Source organism: Lineus longissimus, chromosome 7 (genome assembly GCF_910592395.1).
Source record: "Lineus longissimus chromosome 7, tnLinLong1.2, whole genome shotgun sequence".
NCBI lineage: Eukaryota > Metazoa > Nemertea > Pilidiophora > Heteronemertea > Lineidae > Lineus > Lineus longissimus.
The window spans coordinates 3324722-3350253 of record NC_088314.1 but is presented as its reverse complement, the minus strand read 5'-3'; the positions used below and the strand labels follow the sequence as shown (position 1 = coordinate 3350253).

General features: G+C 39.7%; 1 protein-coding gene across 7 annotated transcripts in view; it reads right to left on the bottom strand.

Annotated features, from left to right (window-relative positions):
• LOC135490636 (E3 ubiquitin-protein ligase PDZRN3-B-like) overlaps positions 1–25532 on the bottom strand; it is a 284538-nt gene that overhangs the window by 57723 nt on the left and 201283 nt on the right. For all 7 annotated transcript variants that reach the window (XM_064775914.1, XM_064775921.1, XM_064775920.1 and 4 more), the window contains one exon: positions 12702–12967. In XM_064775914.1, the coding sequence (XP_064631984.1) occupies positions 12702–12967 (266 nt within the window). The remainder of the gene's footprint in view (positions 1–12701; positions 12968–25532) is intronic.

The following is a 25532-nucleotide window of genomic DNA, read 5'->3' as shown; positions in this document are numbered from 1 at the left end:
GCTCAGGCAGCACAGAATGGTGAGTGACAACATCCGGAGTTATTAATGACAATTTCTCAAGCTCAAAGCATCTTTTTTGGGTAACGCTACTGATGTTTCTGTTACCCTAGATGTCTTCTGAGAAAATGGCTGACAAATAGTCTTGAAACATAATTGTCATCTCATCAATGTTATTTCAATCATGTCTAAATCTTCAGTGCAGTATCAACTTTATACTAACTTAAATTAACTCTTAAGGTTCGAGAGATACCATCCATGCATGGATTGGCTGTACTCTCCCATGGCTTTTGACAAAAACAGAGACAGAAATTTGGAAATAAAAACCCCTTGAACTATCGTAGAATCCCAGTGCCCTAGAGCCCCCCCCCCCTGGGCTGGCATAGAAACTATTGGCAAAGGGACCCAAGGCTACTAGGATGATAATTGGGTTTCTACTATCACCACATAACTCCATTGCCCCATCGCCTGTCTCTTTCTAAAGAAAAGGGTTATGCACGAAGTTTGTAATCCTCCCGCTCCTTCCCTTGGCACGAACACCATCTGCAAGCATCGTCTTGAACATAACTGTTTAATGTCAAAGATGCAATGGCAAATGACAGAGACTACTTGGTCCTTCACGCCTGATCAATACATTCAATGTACAACATATTGAACAGACTGCCTACACGTTATTGGTTTGAAGCAACATTCCAGCACACACCAGACAATAAATCTACAAGAGATAGCGCAAAAAAATCATCTCGCTGAAAAATAAGCCTTTTAGCAGTAATATGTTATATTTAGCTTTGGGGCATTGGGAAATTAATTTCATTATTCATTATATGCCTCACGTTCCATTACATTAGAGTAGTTGGTATTATACGTTAAGGGGATGGGATTGAATAGTTGAAGGCTGAACGTTTCTGTAGCATCTCGCCCAGAAGTATATTATCATAGTAATAAATATTGAAATATCATTAAATAAATTCATAGCAATTTATGCCAGTTTGTTATCGAGTAAAATATCGTGAATGGCAATTGGTGTAAATCATCGGCAGGTGTTCCTCAATTCATTAGTTAAATCAAGTATAGAATACTCCATATTTGGTTTAATCGAATGAAAGTTAAGACTTAGGGACTGCCAACTGGTGGCAACCAGTAGAACTATGAACATGTTTTTGAGGTCTCAATCAGTACTCATTTCAGTGGTTTGGTTCAAGTTATGGGATGTCCATAAAAAGATTTTCAGTGGCTAGAATACATCTCTTTTGTGATGAATTCCAATACTGCCGGCTATAATACTGTCGTTCTCTGCTGACAGACAAATTATAACAGTTCTGAAAAAAAACACTGAGATACAGCTTTCTTTTAAGAGTTCTTCTAACTTTTTTCCCCTCAAGAGGAAAATGACTCGGGTAACGTAAACTTAACCATTGACTCTTTTTTTCTCTTTGATTCATATGCTACCTGCCATTCAGTCTTCACAAAATACCCTCATCAGTCAAAATAAATCCCTCGATTCAAGAAATTACCGTTTCTCAAGCTGATTTGATCATTAAGTGATTGATTCGACTTCCACGATTTACAAAACACCAAATGACACTGCAGAGGTATGGATATTGTTCTCCTAATGTGTCCGCCTTTAGAGAACACTTCCTTGCTGCTTTCCGTCCTCTGATTGATTGATGCAATCAAACTAAATTAGAAGACTAAGAAAGTAATCCTGTTTTCGATCTGGGAGGATTTTACCTGCCAGGTTCGTAGGAACTTGCGCATGATGTTAAACTAGCCCATTATCTTTGAAACGTCAATTTGTTGGAGAGCGCTGGTTCAAGTTGCCACCCCAGGATGAATGCTAGGGTACAGAAATCAGGGTTTCATTGCTTCCCCCATTTAAACAGAACTACACCCCCGTTACGTCGAAGCCAGCCTCCTCTTTCCATGAGAAATAAGAATCAGCATTGTACATGATTTTAGTACAGTATCAATCTCAAGAACCTCTCCCTCAGTAATGATGAGAAATGAGATATGACTATGGGTTTGGAATTATTGTCTTATCAACATCAAGAAGTTAAGTGCTAACAATTATACCACATTAAACTATATAGAAGTAAAATATTTGGCACGCCATGATATTTCCAACAAATTATACAGATGAACACTTGATTCTTGTTAATTTGTCAGCTACCAAGTGAAAGTAGTCCAATCATTCGCAATTCTCGAAAAATCACGCAAAACAATTATACCAAATAAAGTATAAGCGAATGTATATCATACACTTCTCATAGAAACACACACATTTGATTGACTAACTCGACCTGTGATCTCGATCAAGCATAATACCATGAATACAACTTTCATTTGATGTTGACGACGCAAAACCGACAAACACACACATTACAGAATTACACATGGAAACTATAGTCGAGATAATTACAGGGTGTTGTCTGTCCATCTAATTATTTCTCCTTTTATATCAACAGATATAAACCTTGTGATAAAAAAAATCTGGGATTGTCAACCTGCATGGGCTTTGATGTTAGAGAGTTCAAAGAGGCATGTTTCATGTTTGTGCTGTGAGTCACTCGAAGCTGTTTCCTCCGATAGCTATATAGACAAGGGAATAGCGCTTTAACCACTTAAGGACCCATGAGCTGCTTTATTGATAAGGGGCAAAATGGGAAAAATTTGGCTTGACAACCATTTGTATTCCTCTGGGCTCTCAGCTCTCTTGTTGCAGCCAGCGACTACAACCACGTGGTTGCAGTCCCCACTTGCTCAGTCTTGCTGAGGTTTGAAGAACTGGATTTGCATCTTGACCTAACAAACCCATTGGATCCAATTTATTTGATACCAAGAGACGAAACACTGTCGTTTTACCCCATCTATTTGTCACATTGGACAAGCTCCGGCGGCCGATAATGTCATGCCGGGCTAATCAAACGCCGCAGGTCCGTGCACAAAAGCACCTATCGGAAGTCCGCCTTTGTCAAGTGTGCATGTCCGTGAACAATTTTGTATAATCAGTCAGCACAAATTAGAGACATCAGAAAATTTCGAAAAAATATGATTATAGACTGGTGGAAATGAAATGGCTTGGGTTTGTTTTTGATGAAAGGTAGAGGCAGGGGTGTATAGTGACACCGATGCTGATTGTAGGGTACAGATACTTTTTGATGATTTGTGTCAACAGTGATAGAGGTACAGTAAATTGATACCATAGGACATTAATTTGTGTTGTGTGCGGAGTTGGATTAGACTGTGGGACAGGCACTGTAGGCTAGGCTGTATGATAGACACACGCCCTGAAATGTGCAGCCCACAGTTGGAAAGAATTGGCTCACGAGCAGCCGGATAACATAGGACACAAAATTAGAATGGTTAAGTAGGTGTGTGGCTAAACCCTTCCAAGAACACGGCAAAAGAATAACTGGAGAGATCAAAATGTCCAACCCTGAAACCATCCGGCAACAAACAACTCCCATGAACAAAACCTCAAGTATGATCCTCTGTCACACCCTGTCACCATATGAGCACTGAACCACCAGACTTTGTGATCCTCAGCCAGACTATCTGGCACCATCACGGCAACAAAGAACTGCACCAACACCAGACACCAAAACAAAGATTAGCAAATAATAATGGAAAAGGAAGTGAACTGATTCAGCCGATACGACAGTCAATAATGATGATACAGTACGCCTAGCAATAGCTAAGGTTTACTTCATATCAGACCTAAAATCCTCTTATTGGCTTTAATCAATAGAAAATAATGAGACTCCTACAAACTCACCCAGCCACTACTCGGATCCATATACTACATTAAGCCCGATAAACCAGCAATCTATCAGAGTGTACCGACAATTCCATTCAGTTCACCGCCAAGACACTGTGGAACGCGACGCTGCGTTACGCTACAAGTCTATATTTGGCAGAACGAAAGCGTCAAGATGGGCAAACCGTAGACTGTGTAGCAATTTTCTGAGCCATTGAGCATTGAGATGTACCAGTGGTTAAAAGGAATTCAGATTTATGACGGAATCAGTTCAGCCTCTGTGAGCAGAGCGGGGCAATAGTAATAGCGTGGAAAGTATGCGAAGTATACTGTCTCAAGGGTATGGGTTGTGTCCACCAACAAGTTGAGGGCAATAAAGACTGAAACTCAATATAAGCAATGCATCAAGGCATTTTGTAGTTCTTTGGAGTTGAGGGTAACCACACTAGTGTTGATTTGTGATGCTTCAATGTTACATTGATCCCTACCATCCGCAGCAATACCGGTTTATACCACAAGCAACGTTTGCCAGCACATTGAACACGGAATCAATATAAGGGAAGACCTGAGAGGGCCCTAGCGAATAGACTAAACTGCAATATATATCATAAACAAGACTGTGAGTAAACAAACTGGAGAAAAGAAGTCATTATACTACTGGGATATATTAGCTTCTGGTATGGTTCAAGAGCAATAAAGATATTGCACAAATGAAACCCAAGAGAGATTGCATCACAACAAAGATACAGCACTTTTGAAATTTGATGTGTGAAGTTTTATCAAGTTTCTGAGTACATGTAGCTCTAATCGCTAATGTATATCGTCATGAAAGGTAAAGAGTTTGTATGCTTGTATGCATCAAATATTGCTTTGACAACTGGATGAAGGTAAAGGAAAGACTACATTCCTGAACAGCCTCATGATACCGCATCTTGACTCACATGGTTCTGCAAGCTTCTCTCTCAGACTGCTGGTCAGGCAGTATTGTACCCTTAATGTTGCAAACAAAGCTCGAGTCAAAAGTTACCAAAAGGAGACTGAACAGACAGAAGGAAATAAAAGAGGTTGACCAAGATTACCATTCCCCATCTTTTGAATAAAACACCAAGGACAATGGGCTAACCTCCGGATATATATTGCTAGTTAGATGGTAATTTGGTGTTGAAGTATGCTTCTCCAACCTCCTGCCACCACAGTCAATATATCAAGACACACAAGTATCTATCAAGTGGAAAGAAAGTAAGTTCATTATCGGAAATCTGTCGCCAAGTACACTTGTCGTGTTTAGCCAGTATTGCAAGGGGACTAACGTTTACTGGGAACTGTATAACACACAGGAAACATGCAGTCTATCAGAAAGCACTTGGGTGACTTCGGGTCCTCCATTTTGGTTACGATGCATGAAACACTGCCAACTTCCACTAATGATAATTTCCGGACGTCACTGATGAGCATTTACTGTTGGTAGGTGTGCAACACTTGTACCAGGAGAACTCTCTGACAGCTGCTTGTTCGCAAAAACCAGTCTGGTTACTCCAAGGCTCAACTGACGAGGTTGAAGCAGGCAGTTTTGTTGCTGTTTGTGGGAAGGTCACAATCATTTATCAGTTAAGTCTCTTATAATAAGGCTAGCATAGGTATTAACCAACATGTAGCCACCGTATCATAAAGCAGCAGACAACTACACCAGTAAATCCAGATAACTTGCCTAGCAAAACATCTTGACTTGCTAGCCTCGCAAAACATCAAGGCAAGGCTTTAGATTGATGTAGGAAGGCACCTTCAGGTCACTCAGGTTTGCCCAATGATATACCAGTTGAAATAGGAAGGTAGTGATGTTGAAACAGGACTATTATGCAAGATGTTCATCTGTGGAGGAATTCACTGAGGACATTCAAGCAAAAGATGGAGTACAAACATGGCATTTCAACTCAAAATCTTTGTAATGAATTTGGTGGCAGATACAATACCAAAGTTTAACTGACAGACAGCTTGAGGTGAACTGCAACTTAGTTTGAACATTAGCAAGTGTTCACCCAAAGGTTCTTAAGAAACTACTTCCTACGATCATTGGATGTATTTTTAGTTGTCAGTGGAGCAGGTACTTGTTGGATGGTGGACCCAGCGGGGCGTAGACCGACAATAATTAGAAGGCATACCTTTGGAAGCGGGTGGTACAAACAGCATGAAAAAAAGGAGGAAAAACCACATCATGATCTTGGAAGTTATTGAAGAAAATTGAAAGTTATTGAAAGCAGAACACTATACGGGATTCATCTACTCCTACTGACTTTCAGAAGTGCACTGGTGTTTTCTGGTCGGTAACTGAGCAATGTTGTGGCTATGCAAATGATAAAACATTTCAAACTGAATTCAATCCTACGCCAGGTTCTCTGGTGGCGCTTTTTAACCTGACTCAACATAAATACAGGTACACAGCACCCACCGCAGAGCAAGCTATGAGTAAACTTCCAACTTCAACCACTGGGAATGGTGAGCATTGAAAGATGGTAGATTTCAACAAGGTTAGTTGGTGGGGTAGATGTTGAAAACTGAGAAGGGAGGTCCATTCTTGGTACAGTGGAGTTGACACATTCGTTAGAGCCTGACTTAGCCCCACACTGCATGTGATAGGTCACTTGCAACTCATCCAACATAAGTTAATACTAATTTGGATATGGTTTCTCCCACAACTATCTGAAGAGTATACCAACTTCATAACCACAAATACAACAAGGTTAAGTGAGGCAAAGGACAAATAGATATTATCTTTATGACCTAAAATGTACAATACAATGCTTTGGTATCACTGTTTAACTAGCAATATTGCAACTAGTAAATTAGCAAGGAACTAATTACTAGGTATTCCAGGTGAACTAGATAAAAAAATGACACATTCGCATGAAATGATGTACTATAAGGTGCATGATAGCATGAGACCACCAGTACATTCCTGTCATTTTCCACTGATACTGATCCTGCAACATTAAACCAAGCTTACAGACGGAATCTCATTTCTTTTGCAGCACATGCACTCAATTTGCTGAGGTGTAAAGGTATATCATACCAGTGGAAAGAATTGATAAACAGATAGTTTATGAACAGTTTTTTGGCCGAATTGGTTGGCCAACCTCCAGGTATCAACATAGAAACCAATAGTTACACATCACTTTTTGTGATTTCTTTTGGGGAGGTGGGGGAAACATCATAATGCAGGAATGATATTATTCTGTTAATGGCAACATAGCAGGTCTACAGCAGGTCTGTTAATATCCTAATATCTCTTGTCCAGCAATTGACCAGAATGCATCTTGCTCATTTTGATGGATGCTTAAGTTCACGAGGCCCTACTTTCATACAACACTAGACTTGCCACGACCTGGGAAGATTTCCTACTCGACATATGGTCAAAGATTAGCCCGTTTTTCCGATATCACAACTCTATGTTCATTTGTGCCAACAGCGACCAAATTAGCAGCTTCTGTAATGGTCATAGGGTGAAGGAGATGCCTACAGTCGGACTTCACTATCACTACGGTACTGCTATAACACTTGGATGGTCAAACCATTGGAAATTACTACCATTAGAGTAACACGTTGGGCAATAGACCACAGGCCAACATTTCAGGATATTGGGTGTATCATGCTTCAATGAGCTGGTCAAATCACTGCAAATACCTGTACGAAAGCTTTTACGAATCTACCAAGACGAAAAGTACCAGAGGCCAAAAACATTTCAGGTTCTTGGGTGTTATCATGGACATTAAAGATGTGCGCTTGAGTCCACAGGAGGCTAGCACCACTTAATCAATTGAAGAATGGTGAAGAAAGAAAGCCTCAAGCAGTGGTTAAGAAGGGTGTTGAATTTTGAAGATGAAGATGGAGTTGGAACTGGAAATCCCATGGAATGATATCCTTGCAATACAGCGCATTCCCAGGACTTATACCATCACATGCCACTTCTTTCTTTTGATCATGCCCCTTATCTGCCAAATAATTGCAAATGGCCTTGGAAATTAGAAGCTGATGCAGAGAAATACCCTCTGGTACACAAACTTGATGCAGCGAAATTCCCTCCAGTATACACAAAGACATGTGAAGGAATGCCAAGGTAGGATTTCAATAACATTTTTGAAAGTATGTAGCACCATCAGATCTTATTTACTCCCACTATCAGATAAAATAAGTCTCATCAGTATAGATAGCTGTTATTTTTTGTGGATATAAACAAATTGCCCATTATCTTCTTCAGTTGACCAAACAATATTTCAAGTATGTGTCTAAGCTTTCAGAGTCAAAGGCGCCAGCCTGACATCTTATCTAAACATAAACACCAAAAGTTGAAAATTTTCTCACCAGTCAAATACCCCCAGCACTTAACATGATGAGGAACAATTTACTTAAGATGGCCAGAATTAAATGTCAACCCATCCATTATCTGGGACCAGAGAGAAATTTGTTTGGAAGCAAGATTCCATCCCATTAGGTCAAGACACTTGTCTCGAATCAGACCATAACTATTATTGTTTAAGGGCAACATTTTAGAGGATAATGAGATGCTTCCAGTGTACATGATTGTTGTCACGAATGTTCATTCCCCAATCCAATATCATACGCGTATTAGGAAAGCAATCACATTATGGTGTGCGATATCAAAAATTACAATGGTTTGTTACGGCAAGTTGATCCCTGGTTCCAGAGAAGAAGGCAACAACAACAGTCACACACTTGGAGCTTTATGGTTCAGTGATTTTTGTAAAGCCATTGGGATAAATCCTGTAGTATGTAATGCACTTTCTCAAGCAGCGATATTTTAGAATCAGAGAATCAGAATCAGAGCACCACAATCAGAGTTAGTAACTAGAAGTTATCTACAAAGAACGGGTAGTTCAAAAATAACTAGAAGTTATCTCAAAGAACGGGTAGTTCTTGCTTAATGCAGTTTTCATGAGAGCTGGTATGGTTTAGTTGAACGCTTCGGGAATTGGCAAATTGATAAAGTCATAGTATCATGGCATTCAAGTCATTCTTACTCAGTCTTTGTTACCAAAATGACACTTTCTTCTTGTAACCAAGAAATTACTTCAGAATCTCACAGCAATGACAGCACGCACGACGACGAAAGAATGCTAAGCAAAAGAAGCTCAATCCGAGGTGTTATTTAATTGTAATAAGTCTATTTAAGAGGTGTCCATCGAGATGATGCTTGGTTACCATGGAGGCAACACTGTTGATGGAACAACCATAATTGCTCTTAAGGGAATGTTCCTGGTTAGCCCCCGAGGACATGTTTTATTGAGCATGTGGCGAAACAGTCAAGTGCTGCAGCGCAATGCTCAAAACTGTCAGCGCAATCCGACGCGCTGCAACAGGGTGGAAAAAGGTTGTCACCAGATCTGAGTAAATTAGCCGTGAACAAGAGAAGTTGTCAGAGTAATGATGGAGTTTTCGTGAATCGATACCTCAGGTGGTATACGGGCAATGAATTAACTTGCCGTCAGCTTGAGATTACATGTATACCAAGTCTTATAAGAGTACGGCTTGTATTCTGCTAAGATAGTCACAAGTAGGGTTTACACGGTCTTGACTGAAATGGGTTTATCTTTCAGATGAAGTCATCTCTTTTTACAGCAGAAACATTCAAATCATGCCATCCTTAGTACTGTCTCAAGGGCTCAAAAATCGATGAATGAGGACTAATGATAGATTTATTGAAGTGACAAGTATGCCTATCGAAGGTGAAGTTGAACTCAGGTGTAGAAATTCAACGAAGAGTTCCCGGGAGGGACTAGAAGTATCCCTTAATGTTTTGACTCTATTGGCAGAAAAACAAAACGTCTCGGTTGGTTTCGAACTCACAATCTCTTAAAGATGTCTCGCACTCTAACCACTTCGTCACTGCGCTTCTTGCAACTAAGAGAGTCTAATCAGGTGCAGCCAAGAACTTACAGCAAGTGATTTGTCATCCAATCTTTCAAGAAGCACATACTTCACCAATACCCTTCACTAATTGATATGTCCAAACTGCCTATCATTACTTATTATTGTACTTCCTTACCATTCCAACAGATTGTGTTCCGTCAATCTTTCTTGATTATTGCCCTCTCAAGGAAGGAACACATTAGCTGAGATGGATAATAGCCATCATCCAGCCTTTAGACAGACCAGAGATCCCATTACGTATGACGATACTCATAAAGAAAATCTCTTAGAAGGTAGTGTGCCGGGTTTCAATTGACGAACTAAACAGAGGCTCAGTTTGCTACAGACTGGAAAACTGCAGCATCCCTTTCTTTTACAAAAGCGGACAAACCAATATGCCGAGGTAGGATTTTCGGCAGCCCTCAGCGTCAGTCGACGTAGGATATAGGAAGGAAGGCACACAGGGAGGTAAACGTAACAACCAAGACAAGAGCAGGGAATTTTGATGACTTCAATGAACGAACTAAAAAGTCTCATCTCCTTCAAACTAGGCATCAAATTCACCAACACAACCAAGAAAACACTTGAAAGTAATGGGAAAACATGCTCCAGAGCATTCCAACCTACCTCAAGAGATTTGCCAATGTACATGGCCTGTCCATTGCGGCTATGGCTCCAGCCACTATTCAAAGTACCTGTTATCACAATAGTATATCCCAAGGAATACCTGCCAAACGAGTCTTCCTCAAAAGCAAACCGAAGTGCCAGCTGTACTTCTCCAGGAACAGCCGATTCGTACTTCAATGACCAGTATTCATCAAGGTATACAAATTCTAACCACTTTTAAGTTCCAAAGAATGGCAACTTCAAGTCTCTACAACAGATTCAACTTGGCTAAATTGGCACTCTTCAAGGTCCACAAGAATGTCAAATGAAAGAAGTTCTCAAGTGACACCAGTAAAGTTCTTCAAATCACCAACTTTAACGTCTGAAAAATGAACAGATGATATCTCCAACACACATGGAACTGACATTGATTTTGAAAGTTCTGATTTTGACTTCACCCAAGGAACATTCGAAAGTGAACCAGCTACCTCCAAGTTCAACCAACTTAAGCAGTTTGCAGTATCATTTTAGACCTATGTAGTATATACAAAAGCTGAACTCAACACCTTTGCTGATGTTCAAGAAAATCAGGTAATCTTCAAGGCTTTGTCAGCCTTTCATCTTCTCTGGAGAGTTCTGTTAAATGGTAGATCATGGTCGATTGGCGATCATCATTCCTAGCATATTGCTACGTCATCTTATCTAACTGAGCATTATATGAATGATTCTGTCCATCCTAGGTAAAGCCAAATCACCTGTGTAAGAATGTACACATCATTGTTCATCTGAATCTGCAGAGATGGCATGGAATTGACTTTGAATGCTTGTGGGATCTTCGTATACTTCCCACGTAAATATTGCTCATAAAAGAACCCCTGGATTTTTTTCAGCAAAACACCAATTAAAAGTTTACCTGCCACTGCTAAAAGGCTGCACAACATGGTTAAATGGCTAGCTCATTTTCATCAAAGGAAAGTTTTGTTGATGAAGCTATGTCGGTTAGATGAAGGAAAAGAATTCAGCATTCCTTTCCAACCCCACAGACCAACTGACAAGAGGTCTTCCTCAGAGAGGAGATATGGCATCAAAGTCACTTTCACATCACCATTTCCAACTGCTTTCTTAATGTGCCATGGTAGTAGCAAACACACCATGCCGATTGTAAGAGAATTAAAGTCCATTTCCTGGATCTGGCAATGATTGCTATAATGTTCAATATTCGACAAGCCACCTTCAGACTGTTACATACAAATGCTACAAGAACCTGCCTTAATATTGGGGTCATCAGAGAAGTAAACCCTCCTACTGACCTGACCCATGGGTGAGTATGAGAATGAGGTGTGAAAGAGAATTTCATGGCCAACCAAACATAATCAAAGCACCTATGCCCGTAGTCATAAATTTCTTGGAATCTGAAAAATCTTATCTGACTTCAAAGGTATCAATACCACTAGCCAATGGCTACCTTGATTTCTTGAAGTAATCAATACAACGCTGTGGTGAACTATCCACCTGTTTACGGCCACATCATGACAAACACGAAATTGAAATGTTGGAGCCCATCAACTTGGTGCACAAGTCTGCATTCCTGGTGCATTCCTTTTTGTCAGGAGCGCAGAAAGAAGGTATTGCTGAGTGCAGAGCTAGAACGCAGCAAGCAGATTTCAAGTCGTTACCAGAACTGATTCCAATTTGTCTTCCAGTTAATTTAAGAACAAAAGCTCTCAGTCTATGACTGTCAAGTACACCAAACAGCAAAGATGAAGGGTAGGAATTCAAAGCAGTCCTGTTGCCTCATTTCAATTTTTTATCATCTTATCTCAAACTGACACCCACACCCTTTCACTAGGTACTGGTCAATCCCATTGAGTTGAAATCTTCTCCTCATGTTTGAGTTTCACATCCTTTTATATGAGCATTAAGAAAGAATATCCACTGAACTACTACAGATTTGATCTCCCTTAGAAGTCAGAGCAACTATTTCAAAAGTGGTGATTCAAAAATTCTACCTGTTTCTTTTATCGCTTTTCTTATTCCATATTTCCACCAGCAACAGGAAAGACAACAAATAAAAGCCAAAGGAAATAACATCAGCAAACAACAGGAAACATACTCAAATCCAGTTTCACGCCGCAAGAAGCCATGAAGCTGTGCATTCTGACAGATACATGTAACGTGATGTGAATGTACAGGCATGTCTTAATTGGAACTGGCGAGTTTGTTTTATGCCAAAATCCATGATGCATCTACATACACAGAGAAATGATAAGACAATGGACAGAAATAGAGTTTTGGGATCCTGACGGAACGAATATATTGCAAACTGATAAGACCAAAATTTCTTTTTTAAAATGTCAACGCCAGCAGTTCGGAAGCTGTTGATGAATACTTTCAGTTTTCCAATTGGTTTCATACATACCCATTTCCCTGAAAGTTGTATAAGGCAGGTGGAGGTGTCGGTGGCCTGGACAACCCATAAAACGCTCCGTTCTCAATGAGCTCATCTGTTTGCGTGCCAATTGACACCAACGCTGGCGATCGACTTTTCATCTTTGAGTTGGTCTTTGGTTGTGAGCCTGGTGGTGACACTCTCCGCAGAACCTCAACGACGATGGGTTCCTTGGCTGTGCGAAAGGCCTCAACTGCTTCTTCGTGGGATGACTTGGATAAATCCTGACCATTCACCTGAAATTACAAAGACAAAGACTTTTGAGAAATAGCCAAGATCATTACGAAGGCAATTAGAGCAACAGAAATAGTTCAGATCACTAAATGTTCCCGATACTAAAAGTGGAAGATCATTTTTGTGAGGAAAGAAAAGGGAAGGATCTACATCAACAATAGGGAACCATGTCAGTCATATCATCATGAACATCCTACCTATTGTTTCCCTACTCCTCGCCTTGTTAACTATCATTCAGAATGCAAGGCCTATTTACCAATATTTCATCCTTACATAACCTATGTTGTAAGCAACTATGATACCGAAGGCTATCATGGAACATTACCCCAAGTTATGTGCTAGAGGAATCCATGAGCCATTCTTATAGCATGATAGAGTAAGATATCTTCCACAGGTATTCCCAGATAGGATTCAGGCCTATTGATTGATAGGCCAATTTCTCAGTTGCTGTAGTACTATTCCCACGTTAAGTGTACTGCAGTACTTGACAACAGTACTATTGCAAAGTTATTTTCCCCAGCCAAATCCAGAAACCATGTTGTAGAAATCAAGTAGTGTACATACTGTACCTATTGGAACTTGCCGAGGCTCGCAACCACGACCATGTTTTTGTCCTCAGTTTTGTAGCAAAGATCGAATGAGCACCACACTAGTCATCTTCAAGCAATTCAGATGAGACACTTGGAAAAAGAATTTGCGCATTTGGGACTCTTAGAAAGAGTAAAATCTTAGAAACAAGAAATAATGCTTTCATCAAGTAAGTTGCTGATTGGCTCTGCTGTGAACAACACTGTCTCTTAACAAGAAATATGGGCCTCAACCCTGAAGGAAGAATACAGATGGAATGGTGAGAGGAATTCCCAAGGAGAGCCTTGGAAATCACAACTGATGCCTTTATCAATATCAAGGGCAATAGGTATGCTAGAACAGGTCAAGAGGCTGTGGTTACATAACCAAGCTAGCTGGGTAAATAAGTTAGCACTTGCATACCACCAGCAGTGTACACTGCTGATAACAGTAGTAGTAGCATCTGTATCTTAAGGCGTTTGCTGGCAATGCATATCACTCATTAGGTGTTTAATTAACCATAGCAATGATCTGATTAACCCTTTGAAATCTATTTTTAGAGCAGAGGAAATCCACACGACTGCAGGTTACACGGGAAATTAATGTGCAGATCAATTGATAGAATTCTACGCACATATTTTTATAAATCCAGAAAATGCGAAGCACGGGATGAAGAGTTAAGATTTCACGTCCAATTTTTTTTATCATGAATGTCCTGAAAGGTTTCATGCAAGCAAACATGATAAAACCTCTGTATCAAAGTCAAAGCTGACAAAGCAACTGAACTGGCGTGAGAATAGCAGTCTTGCGATGTCAACAGTTACAAAAATGGAAAGCTTCAGCAAGCCAGTACTGCTTACAATATTCACGAATCATTCCGCTTTCACACACCAAACTCAATCTCGCTTGTGGTCAATAAATATAGTCCACGTCATTGTATCAGCACATAACCATAAGTGCAGTAGTATTCTAATGTCTCTCACACATTGCCACATCTATGCCTTTCAACACCACAGATTGTCAAGCAAACATGATGAGGTTTCATCGACATTTCATCAGGAAAGATTACCATCTTGCTATGCCCAACAATAATTGACATCTGCCCGGCAAATAGGAGAAGGCTCAGGAAGCATCTGATTGCAGTATTTATGGAAGATTTTTCAGCAAGGAAATGGGCAGGGATGGAGAGGAGCACATTCTTCTTCATGTTGACATTTAACATTACCTTGCCATTATAGAAACTGGCTGTGACACAGGTTAGTGGGTACCTGAGAAGACATCCCAAGTATGTTTACCAGTTGAAATCACATTTAAAAGGTCTATCTCAAGTTAAGTTTTAATAAGTCAATGGTTAGTGGCAATGTGTCATAAAAGGACAAAGCCCTTCAGTGTGTCTGCATGATACGTTGAGTGAAACGCTTATTTGGCGATAGACCTATCTGCCCGACTAGACTCCAATAACTTACTAGAACTAGAATAGTTAAACAGGTTATTCAAATTTCCGATGAGGAATACGCCCCACGAGTCAGTTGGCGAGACGCAGGTACCTGAGGATGATGCATGGCTCACAAGTGCTCCTCCGTCATCCACATGTCGTGGCGATCATCTCCAGCAAATCGCCATTCATCTTATTTTGTGCGCTTCAATGGTTGACGCAGTCAATGCATCACTGAACTGGGATATCCCGTTTCTGCACATCTTGAGCGACCTGAATTGATTTCTTGCCACAGAATTTTGATCAGCAAGTACTTTCTCGGGTTCAATAATAAGTCTGCAGTATACCATGCTTACTGGAGCAAGAAAGACAGTGTGTTGATATACAGCACATCACTCTTAAAAAGCACAAGTTATTTTCACACATTTTACCACTTGCTCATTCTAGAAATTCTGATATCCCAGCAATTTCATTTGGGATCAGTAGACGATTTTGATAAAACATTTTGAAATTCCTTGATTTTAATCAAATAGTATTGGGTAACTGAAATCCAAAAGAAACTGAAAACCTCACAACACATGACAACGTTTCATCGCTACAATTCAGTAACTACAGTCAATTTTCTCATCGTGAACCTCATTTTTCCAACCTGTTTTTTGAAACAACAGGTGGTTTCTCTCTCACCTCAAATTGAAAACCCATCAACCTTAAACATTTCCAATACAAAATTAATGAACTCAAATTGTCATTATTTCAAACTAAAACTTGAGATAAGAAAAGTTTGATAGCGCTAATCTTAAAACATGACAGTTTTATCTCCACTCCAGCACCTTGCAAGCATGTAATTCCTGATACTCGCCAGAAAAACGCAACCTTATCATTCCCGTAATCTATAATTTTTTTCTGAGTTTGATATCTACCACAAAAAGAATCACTGAAAGCGGCACTTTTTATGCCCATACCTGCATAAAACTTCCATCTGTCAATTCTGAAAATTCTGACTTTGCAATAGTTTACATCTTTTTCACATTTTTCATCGTCTTTTACAACTTGGTGCCGTGTTTCCCATGACAGGCCACTCCCATTCCTGAAATGTCCCGATCAAAATCTTGACAAGGTAATTTGCAAATTTCTAACTCTGGATCATGTACTTGACATAATTGATGGCAGCGAGAGTGATGGAGTAGCAAATTTGAGCAGGTGTTTTAAGATAGGTAATCTAAAAACCATTTTCAAGTGAAATAGTTCAATTTTCTAAAAAGCTATTTAACTAAATAGCAAGCTCCTGTATATGGAATTTTGAAAAATGATGGTTTATTGCAAGAATAGGACAACCAGTCTGCTTCTAATTAAGTCGGGAGGTTTTGCAAGTCATTGACAGACAAATGCATGGGTTGACAATCTATTATTTGTCATATTCTTTTCTATCTCTATTTATCACTCTTACCAGGAGGAATGATACTTCAAGAAGTATCACACTGTCGGGACTTTAGACCATTTTGCCTGCCACTATGGTTGGGCACGAGGGAAAGGTGGATTCCATGTCAAGCTACTGTCCGCTTAGACGAGCATCTTGGATCCCCTGGCATAAAAACAGCCAGGCACCTCTGTTCTACGTCTCACTCAAAGCGAGCAGCAATTGATATGTCTTGCTTTAGAACACTAACCTGAGACGAAACAGTGATGATCCTTCCAGGTCTCAAACCCATGACTTCCTTATAATGAGACAAACTCTTAACCACTGTACCAGTGATTTCCCTGTCACATCAGTTACTCAAGTCTGACCTTCACTTTTTTCTCTATCAAACTCGCATAGCCTCTAAAACAGCTGTCAAAGAAGCACAACATCTCGCATTCAAGCCTCACCATCTTCTGATAAAGTTCTATGTTCCACGCTGCCATAAAACAGTAGGAATGTAATTACTTCATAACCGTCTGTTGAGCCAAAGATCGATCGTCTGAATGACTGTTCATGGTCGGCAATAGCTAATTTATTTGTCAAGCTGATACAGATTGAGGATGTGGTGCTATCTTTTAGGAAGGATGCACTGCTAATTGGCAGAGAGGGGCAGCTATAACCATGCTTGTTTTGACTGACGACTGTGTTTGATATTGTGTATGCTAAGTGTCTTTGGAAAAGGCCAGGAGAAGTTAAGTTTGAGTTGTTTTTCCACAACGACTGCTATAAACTTTGTCAATTTTCGTTGCTGCAAGATCACTTTAACATCCAACCATCACCCCCATCCCCACCACCAAAAACAGATCTCTATTTTGGCACAGTTCAAACATTCTACATCTGAAGGTTTTTTATTACCAACGAAACACTATTATTGTGTTCAAAGACTCTGCACTCCTTTGTGGTTCATATGCCTTTTATCCCAGATCCATTGTCGCCTTGTAAAGCTACACCAGTTTCCAACAGGCTTAGAAGCACTAAACATGAGAGTGGTTTTGTGTGTGCATTCGTTCCTTTGTACTCAATGTGCTAAGACCTGCCAATATTCTTCCGATGTTGTTAATATTGATATCCATTAGATATGTAGGGATGTTGCTTATCGCTTGTAATGCTGGTGTGTATTCCTGAAACCTTCTCTGTATGTTTAGGAAATATTCAAATTTCTTCAAAGGGTGAACTTTGTATGTTTCCTTTGGAGATATGAGTAAATCTACACTTCAAAAACTATACCCTTTACAGCCTGACAGCATCGTTTTCTTGAATATTGAAAAAAAGTTACTCCTTTCAACCTTTGAGGAGTTGTAATGTTGGCAGGATTCTTTGTGCTGATAGCGGCAGTTTATTGATAGGATGCCCAATAGAGAGATTGAGATACAGTCACCTCAAATCAGTTCTCTTTCTTCAGCAATTACCAGACCACACAGCAGCTTGAAACAAAGCGATGTACAAATCTAATTCAGATCTCTAGCATGTTTTATAGCCGAGACATGGCTTTTTAAAGGTTACTAGACTACTGCACCCACTACCCTTTTCTATGAACTGATTTACAACGATCCTCTCCCCACCTCATTGATCTGAACACAGTACAATGACATTCAAAAACATGTACATTTAACCAATCACAGGTAGTGGAAACCATCATTCAGCCTAAACAAGATCAGAAGACTACATAAATGATATACCAAATGTGTATCAAATTTGTTCCAAGTCGACATGAGCTACTTGACATGTCAATCACTATGATATAGCATCAATATAAAATGATCAAACCTGGTTTATACACAACTGAGAACAAATTCCCACACTAAGAAATCAATTCGCAGCCTTAGGTAATATCGATAGAGTATGAATTGTGTATAAGAATTCTTGACGAATTTGCTGCATATGTCCATGCTGTGAGGCAATGTAGGCAACGCAGTATCGATCGCTAATACTGTCATTAAGTGCATTCTTTGAACAGCAAGAATGCCAAGTTGCGGATTGCTATAATCTTTCTTGTGAAAAATATCAATATATAACATCTACATTTAAGGTTGCGATTGATGGATCATTGGTTCACCAGAAATTGACAAAGTACCAGGATATATTCAAGGGAAATAATAACCTTCACTGGTATTGGTATGAGAATGATATGATGACAAGATCAGGACCTCCCTTGGAGTGCACCAGGATGCAACAAGTTAAAAGGGATTACGGGGTATTAGATTGTGACATCCACACAAGAAAAAAATGAAAAGGGAACCATGACTCGTATTGATCAATACCATCTAACTATTATCGTCATACCAATGCAAGTACGTTTTGACGGGTTCCCAGTGCACCAGGATGCAAAAAGTGTGAAGGAGTTTAATCGTTTCAATATTACCATACCTGCCAAGCGTCGACTGGATTCTGGACCACCTTTGTAGAGCACCAGGACTCAACAAGTGATGATTTACTTCGAGTGTGTCGAAAATGTATTTTTGAGTTATCTTCTCTTCCGTCAATTACGAATACAAACATATAGCTGTCACCCCTTCCCAGTCCACCTTTTAGACACAGAAGGCACACCTAAACCAAGGCACATTCACTGCATCAGGTCCACCTGAACAAAAAACTAAATGGGTTAATAGAATCCCGGTTGTTTCAAACTGCCACTTCTTCATTAGAGCGATTGATGTGGCCTGTTTGATCATCTGTTCTCCTCTCATCTCCCACTACTGATCAAAGCAAGGTATTGATTTGATCAATACCTATAGACGAGGGGGTGTGAGCGATGAGGTCAACCAAATATCAACCCTATTCGATTCCCTCAGGACATGCGTAGGGACTCTTGAAAGAAAAACATCAGGGGTATTTGATAGAACTGAAGATAATGGAGAAACAGTGTTCTTTATCTAGGATATTAAATAGGGAATCCGGGAGGTCATTAGGGAAAGTAGGGGCCTTAACCCTCACAGGGCTGACTCTATCAAAGATAAGTAATCAACATCATATTGTCATAGATACTTCGGTTCAACTGGTGACACAGGGATTGTTGACGGCCAAAGCAAAAGTACATGAACCCTTAAGAAACACCTTGTTGTCATGGAAGACCAACATCAAGTTATTTTGCTCCGTTTTACCATGATAAGCTAGTCTTATCCTGCAGAAATCTCATTTGGGTGGGCAAAGAAATTATTTCCAATGTTAAGATAATTGGTTTTGCAGCACATTTCTTTAATTGGTCAAGTGCTGAAACCTTTCCTGCTGAGGGAAGCCCACCCAGAAAAAGTTCCTCTGAGGACGGTAACCTTTACAAACCTAATACTTGTTGAGCATGGTCATCCTTGAAACAACTGACATCAAAGAGGCACTCAAGCCCATCTCCACGATTGATATACCTGCACTTAGCATCATCAACATGGCCGTATCAATTGTGATAACCATCGTGGACCATTTGCTCAATTCCCACAAGAAACCTATCACATTTACAGCAATCCAAACGAAATCACTATCCTGTACTTTCAAGATTGATTTTGAGGGTTATTTAGGTCCAGCGGATTGAAGGATTATTTGAGAACTTTATCAGTGTCATTGGGAGCTTATCTGAATTCGGTATCAGGTCAGGATGCTGACCTGGCAGTTTTGCAGCTAGATTGGTAGAATATCCACCACCCCCAGACAAGGCAATGTAAGCAAGTCTGAGTGACCTGCCCTGACCAAACTGGAGCTCTCTGAAAAACCTACAAAACGTACCAGCCAAATGTTGTCAGATTTTAGTGTGGGACAACATTATAGCATTTGCCTGAAGTAGTAAGATCATTCCCAAAGGAGATATGAAAGTTGTGGCTATCACTCTGATTGTCGCCTTCATACCCGAGTATCACCTGATGCCCAATGGTGACAACACCAGTGACTTCTGGTCAAATCATGGACACCTCGGCCATTTCTGGCAAGGGGGCATTCAAACACATGAGGCTGTATATGATGCTCCACTTTCAATCTACTTTGAGTCAATCCAACAGACTCAAGACAGATCTCTGCAAGGGAAGATGTGCCTGTATTCTTGAGGCCATCTAAATCTACAACTCAAAGGTTCAGAACCAAGGCACTAATCCTGGTACAATGCAGTAAGTGAAGTATGATGTATTTGTCGAGTAATCCCTAAAGAAAGCTGAGCACAGACAAGACTTTCACGTCCTGCTCAGAGACAATCCTATTATTCGCCAACATGAAGAAGATGGACATGGTGGATTAGCTCATATCGCTGGACCGCATGAGAAAAAATCATTATGGTGTTAATTTGTAAAGGTCAATTGGAATAAGGATGATTTGTAACCCTGTTGTTTGTAAAAGAAGGCACTTTTGTAGAACATCCATGATAGACAAGTGTGAAGTGTCACACCCATTATCCCTCAAAATGACGGTGATGTTCTTTGAAAAGGTCAGACATGAAAATCTTTAGTTAATCTATAGTCTTTAGCTTAAATGTTGAAGATGACTACCAGATGCCTTTTGGCAATTGTGATGTAAAGAAGTTCATTGGAAAAGGTGTCTTGACTCAGAGGTAACCCCAAGCCCTAGCTATTATTCAAGTAGAATGGTAAGTGTATATCTGCTAAACAGTTTGCATAAACCATAATTTCTGGCTCCAGGAGGAACTTAACCCAAGTAGCCTGAGGGTGCTTAATTCCTCTAAATACTAAGATTTGCCGTGAAGTACAATATGATAGTTTTAAACATAAGCAATTCGAGAGCATGAATACAAGTAGACTTATTATTTATGGACCACCTGAACTATACAAACCATGCAGGTTTGAACTGACTGTGCTGATGATAGTTCGCCAAAAACTAATTCTCCACTGAGGCCGGGTTAGGGCTCAAATGGATTGGTAGCCCGAGGACACCTTTCTGGCTGAAATCGACCGAGGTGGCATCCCTAACTAATTTCTCTGGCTCCAGAAGAAATTTCATGGCGGGAAGAAGCCCTCGGGACACAGTGCCTGAACCGGAGAACAAGGCAGTTCTAATGATGGGGATTCAGGTTTTCCTCAGCAGGTAGGCCAACCTCAGGCTAGAGTTTTTCAGGCAATAGTAGAGTAGAATTCTTGGATGTGGTTCTCATATTGAACCAGCAGAATCAAGCAGATGCAATCTCAACAGGTGGAGGCATGGCGCTGCTGCTAACTTTGTGATAACCCTAACCATTTGCTTAAGAAAGGAAGAGATCCCAGCTCCATAAATGAAATAATACAAATGCTACAGCAGCAATTGTAACACCGCATCAGATTATTTTAGAATGAGAGCAACAGTTAATTGGTTTAAGCATACCTACTCTGCAGTTACTCAACCTTTCCCATCACAACAAGTTTGCACCTAATGTCCCAATAAATTGGCCTTTATATGACAAAATGTCCGTACTAATTAGCACTACAGGGCAAGCGTGATCGTTAATCAATCTTCAGATTCCCATCTCGAATTGATTTTGGTAATTACTGGTCATCAGGGCAAATGTCACGGATATCGAGAGTGATTATATGAGAATATTGCAGAGTAAAGTAGGAAGGTTTAACAGACAAATCTCACACCTAAAAGTATTTGGCCATTTGTTAGTAGTCTATTGGATATAAAAGAAAAAACAAAAAAACTTTAAGATGAAACACAATAAGCTTACTTTAAAGAAAACTTTAAGATATTTTACTTCGAAACCACAACCTTTCAAGATAAAGGCATACTAAACCCATCCCCTTCCCCTCTTACAGATGGTGTCAATAAACCTTTTAGCTACGATACTGCGGGAGAATAAGCAGTTTCACTTTGAGATATTCTTCAGAAATATTCTCATCTTCTTAAAAACATATATCGACCCTGGGGGATCTGACATGCACATCTTCTTCTACAAAATCAATTCTTTGTATGAACCTGTTGTGCAAGCATGCAATTTTTATCAAAGTATGCGCGTGATCTGTATGAGCAATTTTTTAGTTTTTGCATCATGAAGAATCAAATAAGAAAGCTGAAGCATGGTTGATGTTGCTATTCCACCATCAGCACTAAGGAAAGATGTTGCTGGTTTAACCAAACCATACCATCAATACTAATATAAAGAAGGCTATTGCTGCTTTGGAAACTAACGAACTTAAAGGAAGTTCCAAAGAAGGCTGTTGCTACTAACTTTAACCAACCCAAACCAGCAACAATAAAGAAAGCTGTTTGCAACTCTGACAAAGCCACTAGTAAAAGCTAAAGAAGAGGTCAAGCCTTACAGCATTCCCAAGACAACAACCAACCAACTCTTTTCGTCAGAGCACTCGGAGTGCTTCCTCTGGATATAATACTTTTGCAGTTCTAAAGTAACATGTTGCCGTTACCACATCAAGGACAGCACAAGCTCTCAAGGAGTGTTAGGAAAATCTTGTATCTCTGATCTGCCTCATGCCATTAGCAGAGGTTGCATTTTTCTTGCCGATTTGGCTTCCTGCATAAACTTTAGCTGCGGTCAGCACTGCGTTGTATGTTCTCAGTCAATTATTCTCAAAAGAATCAACATGTGGCCACGCAGATTTTTATCAACCCAGTACAATGATTAACTCTTTTTGCTTTTACATTTCACGAAAACATCCCAAGAAGTGAAAATTTCATCTTGGCACAAATATTGTAACATGATGATTGAGACCAATCTATAAAATATTGCCCCTTGCCACTATCTGTATGTGATGCATCCCGCTGCGACTCTATCTGATATCTGACTTGTGTGAACACGAGTTGATCAAATCATATACACATTTGTTGTCATAATGTCAATTTCCCAAGGCGTTCGGTGACAACATTCAGGACCGATCACTCTTGCAGGGCACTTAATTCGATAGTCCCATGTCAATTGAAGGTCACATTTAGAGCAAATATTTAACCATGATTTAGTGTTGATTGTCAATAGTTTAGGGAACTGTCAGTAACCCAAAGTTCTAACATCAAACTACTTGACTTTTTCTTACTCCCTTTGTCCAAAGCATGTAAACTTGTGGTCAGGAAAGAAGAGGCCACAGACAGAACAAATATGTTTAACTCGATAAACAGGCCATTGCCAACAGTCTGGAGGAGGGTTTAAGATATCGAACTACTGCCTTTTCCATTTTCAATTTGCGTAAAACCTGTGAACTTGTGGCAGCGTGACATCAAGGCAAGCCACTTGACTAGGCCTGTTGATGAGTGATGTGTACAGTTATGAGCTTTAATGATGACTTTTCTTCTTCAACTTACAGTAATAGCCAATTCGCAATTTCCTTTGATCAATTTTAGATGACTGGTCATTCTGAACAAAATGATAGGAAGTTACTTGGATGGTTCAGACAGAATGCTGAATCATTGCTTCCAAGACCTAGGGGTCAAGCAAAGGCTAATTAAAGATGAAATAAGGTTTGATAGGAAATTGAAAATCTAACCGGCAATTCCAGATAGTCACTCTGACCTGGACACTTGTCCGTGTTCAGTGGACATTTAATAAACCCTGGTCATGGACGTTAATTAAAGACAAATAAATAGGATGGTTAATTTCTACCATTTGGCGGGGGCAGGAGTGAATCGGAGATGAAATAATTGACCGTTTCCACGATAATTACTCGCCCAGGAATCAACTCAGGAATCAATAGACTTGACCTCTGTCAATCAGATTTTAATATAATAAGGGCAATTCCCATTACCGTCTGGATAAAACTAGCTAATTTAACAGGATGATAAATAAAATCACATGGCATCCATATGAATTAACTGATAGCTGATATTTGATAGTTACCAAAACATGACCAGATTTTGATTAAGAAACAGGAAATAATGATTTAGATCATTTGGTAGGACTTTGCAATCTGGACCCTGTACTTTTCAGTTATGGTTTTCTCACCCCAGTTATCCACAGTGTCCAGTGTCAGTTTTGGGAGTAAAATGAAGACCCTGACCAAATGACATCATCAACCAAAACTGTCCTACTTTGAAATCACAATCCATCCACGCAAAGACAGTGAAGCGGGTGTGTCATATCTTTGCTTATTTGTTAAACTTTTATTTCCAGCCTCAGTATCTAAAACCTCCGCATTAGAATCAACATCCCATTTTGCTGTTCCATCCCAAACCTGCCACCATTTTCAACCAATGCATTTGACTGCACAAACAAGGGGTGCAAGACGGTAATAGGAATTGCCCTTATTAGCTATGCTTCGCATTAATTTCAATTAGGGGTAGGTGCTTAGTGATCTACCTGTGAGCTTGCATAAACTGAGTCAGAAGGACTTGGCAGTAATTGTCATTGGGTTTAGTGATGAAGGAGTATGGTGCACTATACGCAATAGTCTTTTAACCCTTATTAGATGAGGATGGTCGGGAGTGCCAAGTGTATTTAGTGCACCTTTTTGACACATGCAAGTGACACATACATGCAAACTGTCTAACTTTACTTAGTGATGGTCTCAGTGTAAAACAAACAATGAGGCAAAGTGGGTGTGAATACTGATTCTTAAAATAGAAGTGCACATTTATATCCCTCGCCTACTAATGAGTGAATGATAAGTAACTTGATCTGGATACACTTGGTAATGATATCAGGCAAATCAGGCAAATCGGGCAATAAAGATCATTTTCTACTTTTAGACTCAAACTACTGTGAAAATCCATACACGCACTAAAGTGTGGTGGGAGGGTCTCGTATTGACACTGATGTCAAGTTTATATAAGACAACAGAGAAATCCGAGACAGCGAATCATATTTTTGTAACTTCAACCATCTCTGAATGATTACAATATGATCAAAGAACTGATTCCAGTTGATGAAATTCTAACTGTAACTTATCGTAATTGTCATTGTCAATGAAAGAAATATAAGTTCTGTGTCCCTATTCTGTATCAATTTCATCAAATCGTAGGCCACATTATAAATTTGACACAATATCACTCATGTCAAAAATCTAACGTGGATTGTGGTGCTAATTGACAGCATAACACCATTTCTTGTAACAAAGTAGGTTTTTCATTTGAATTTCATAACTTTTTGATATTTTATTGAAGTTTGCCCTTCAAATTGCTTTCAATAGAGCTGATCATTACACCTTAAGAGGCATTCTGTTAGCTTTTAAGGGAGTCTTCATTGCTATATTGTATA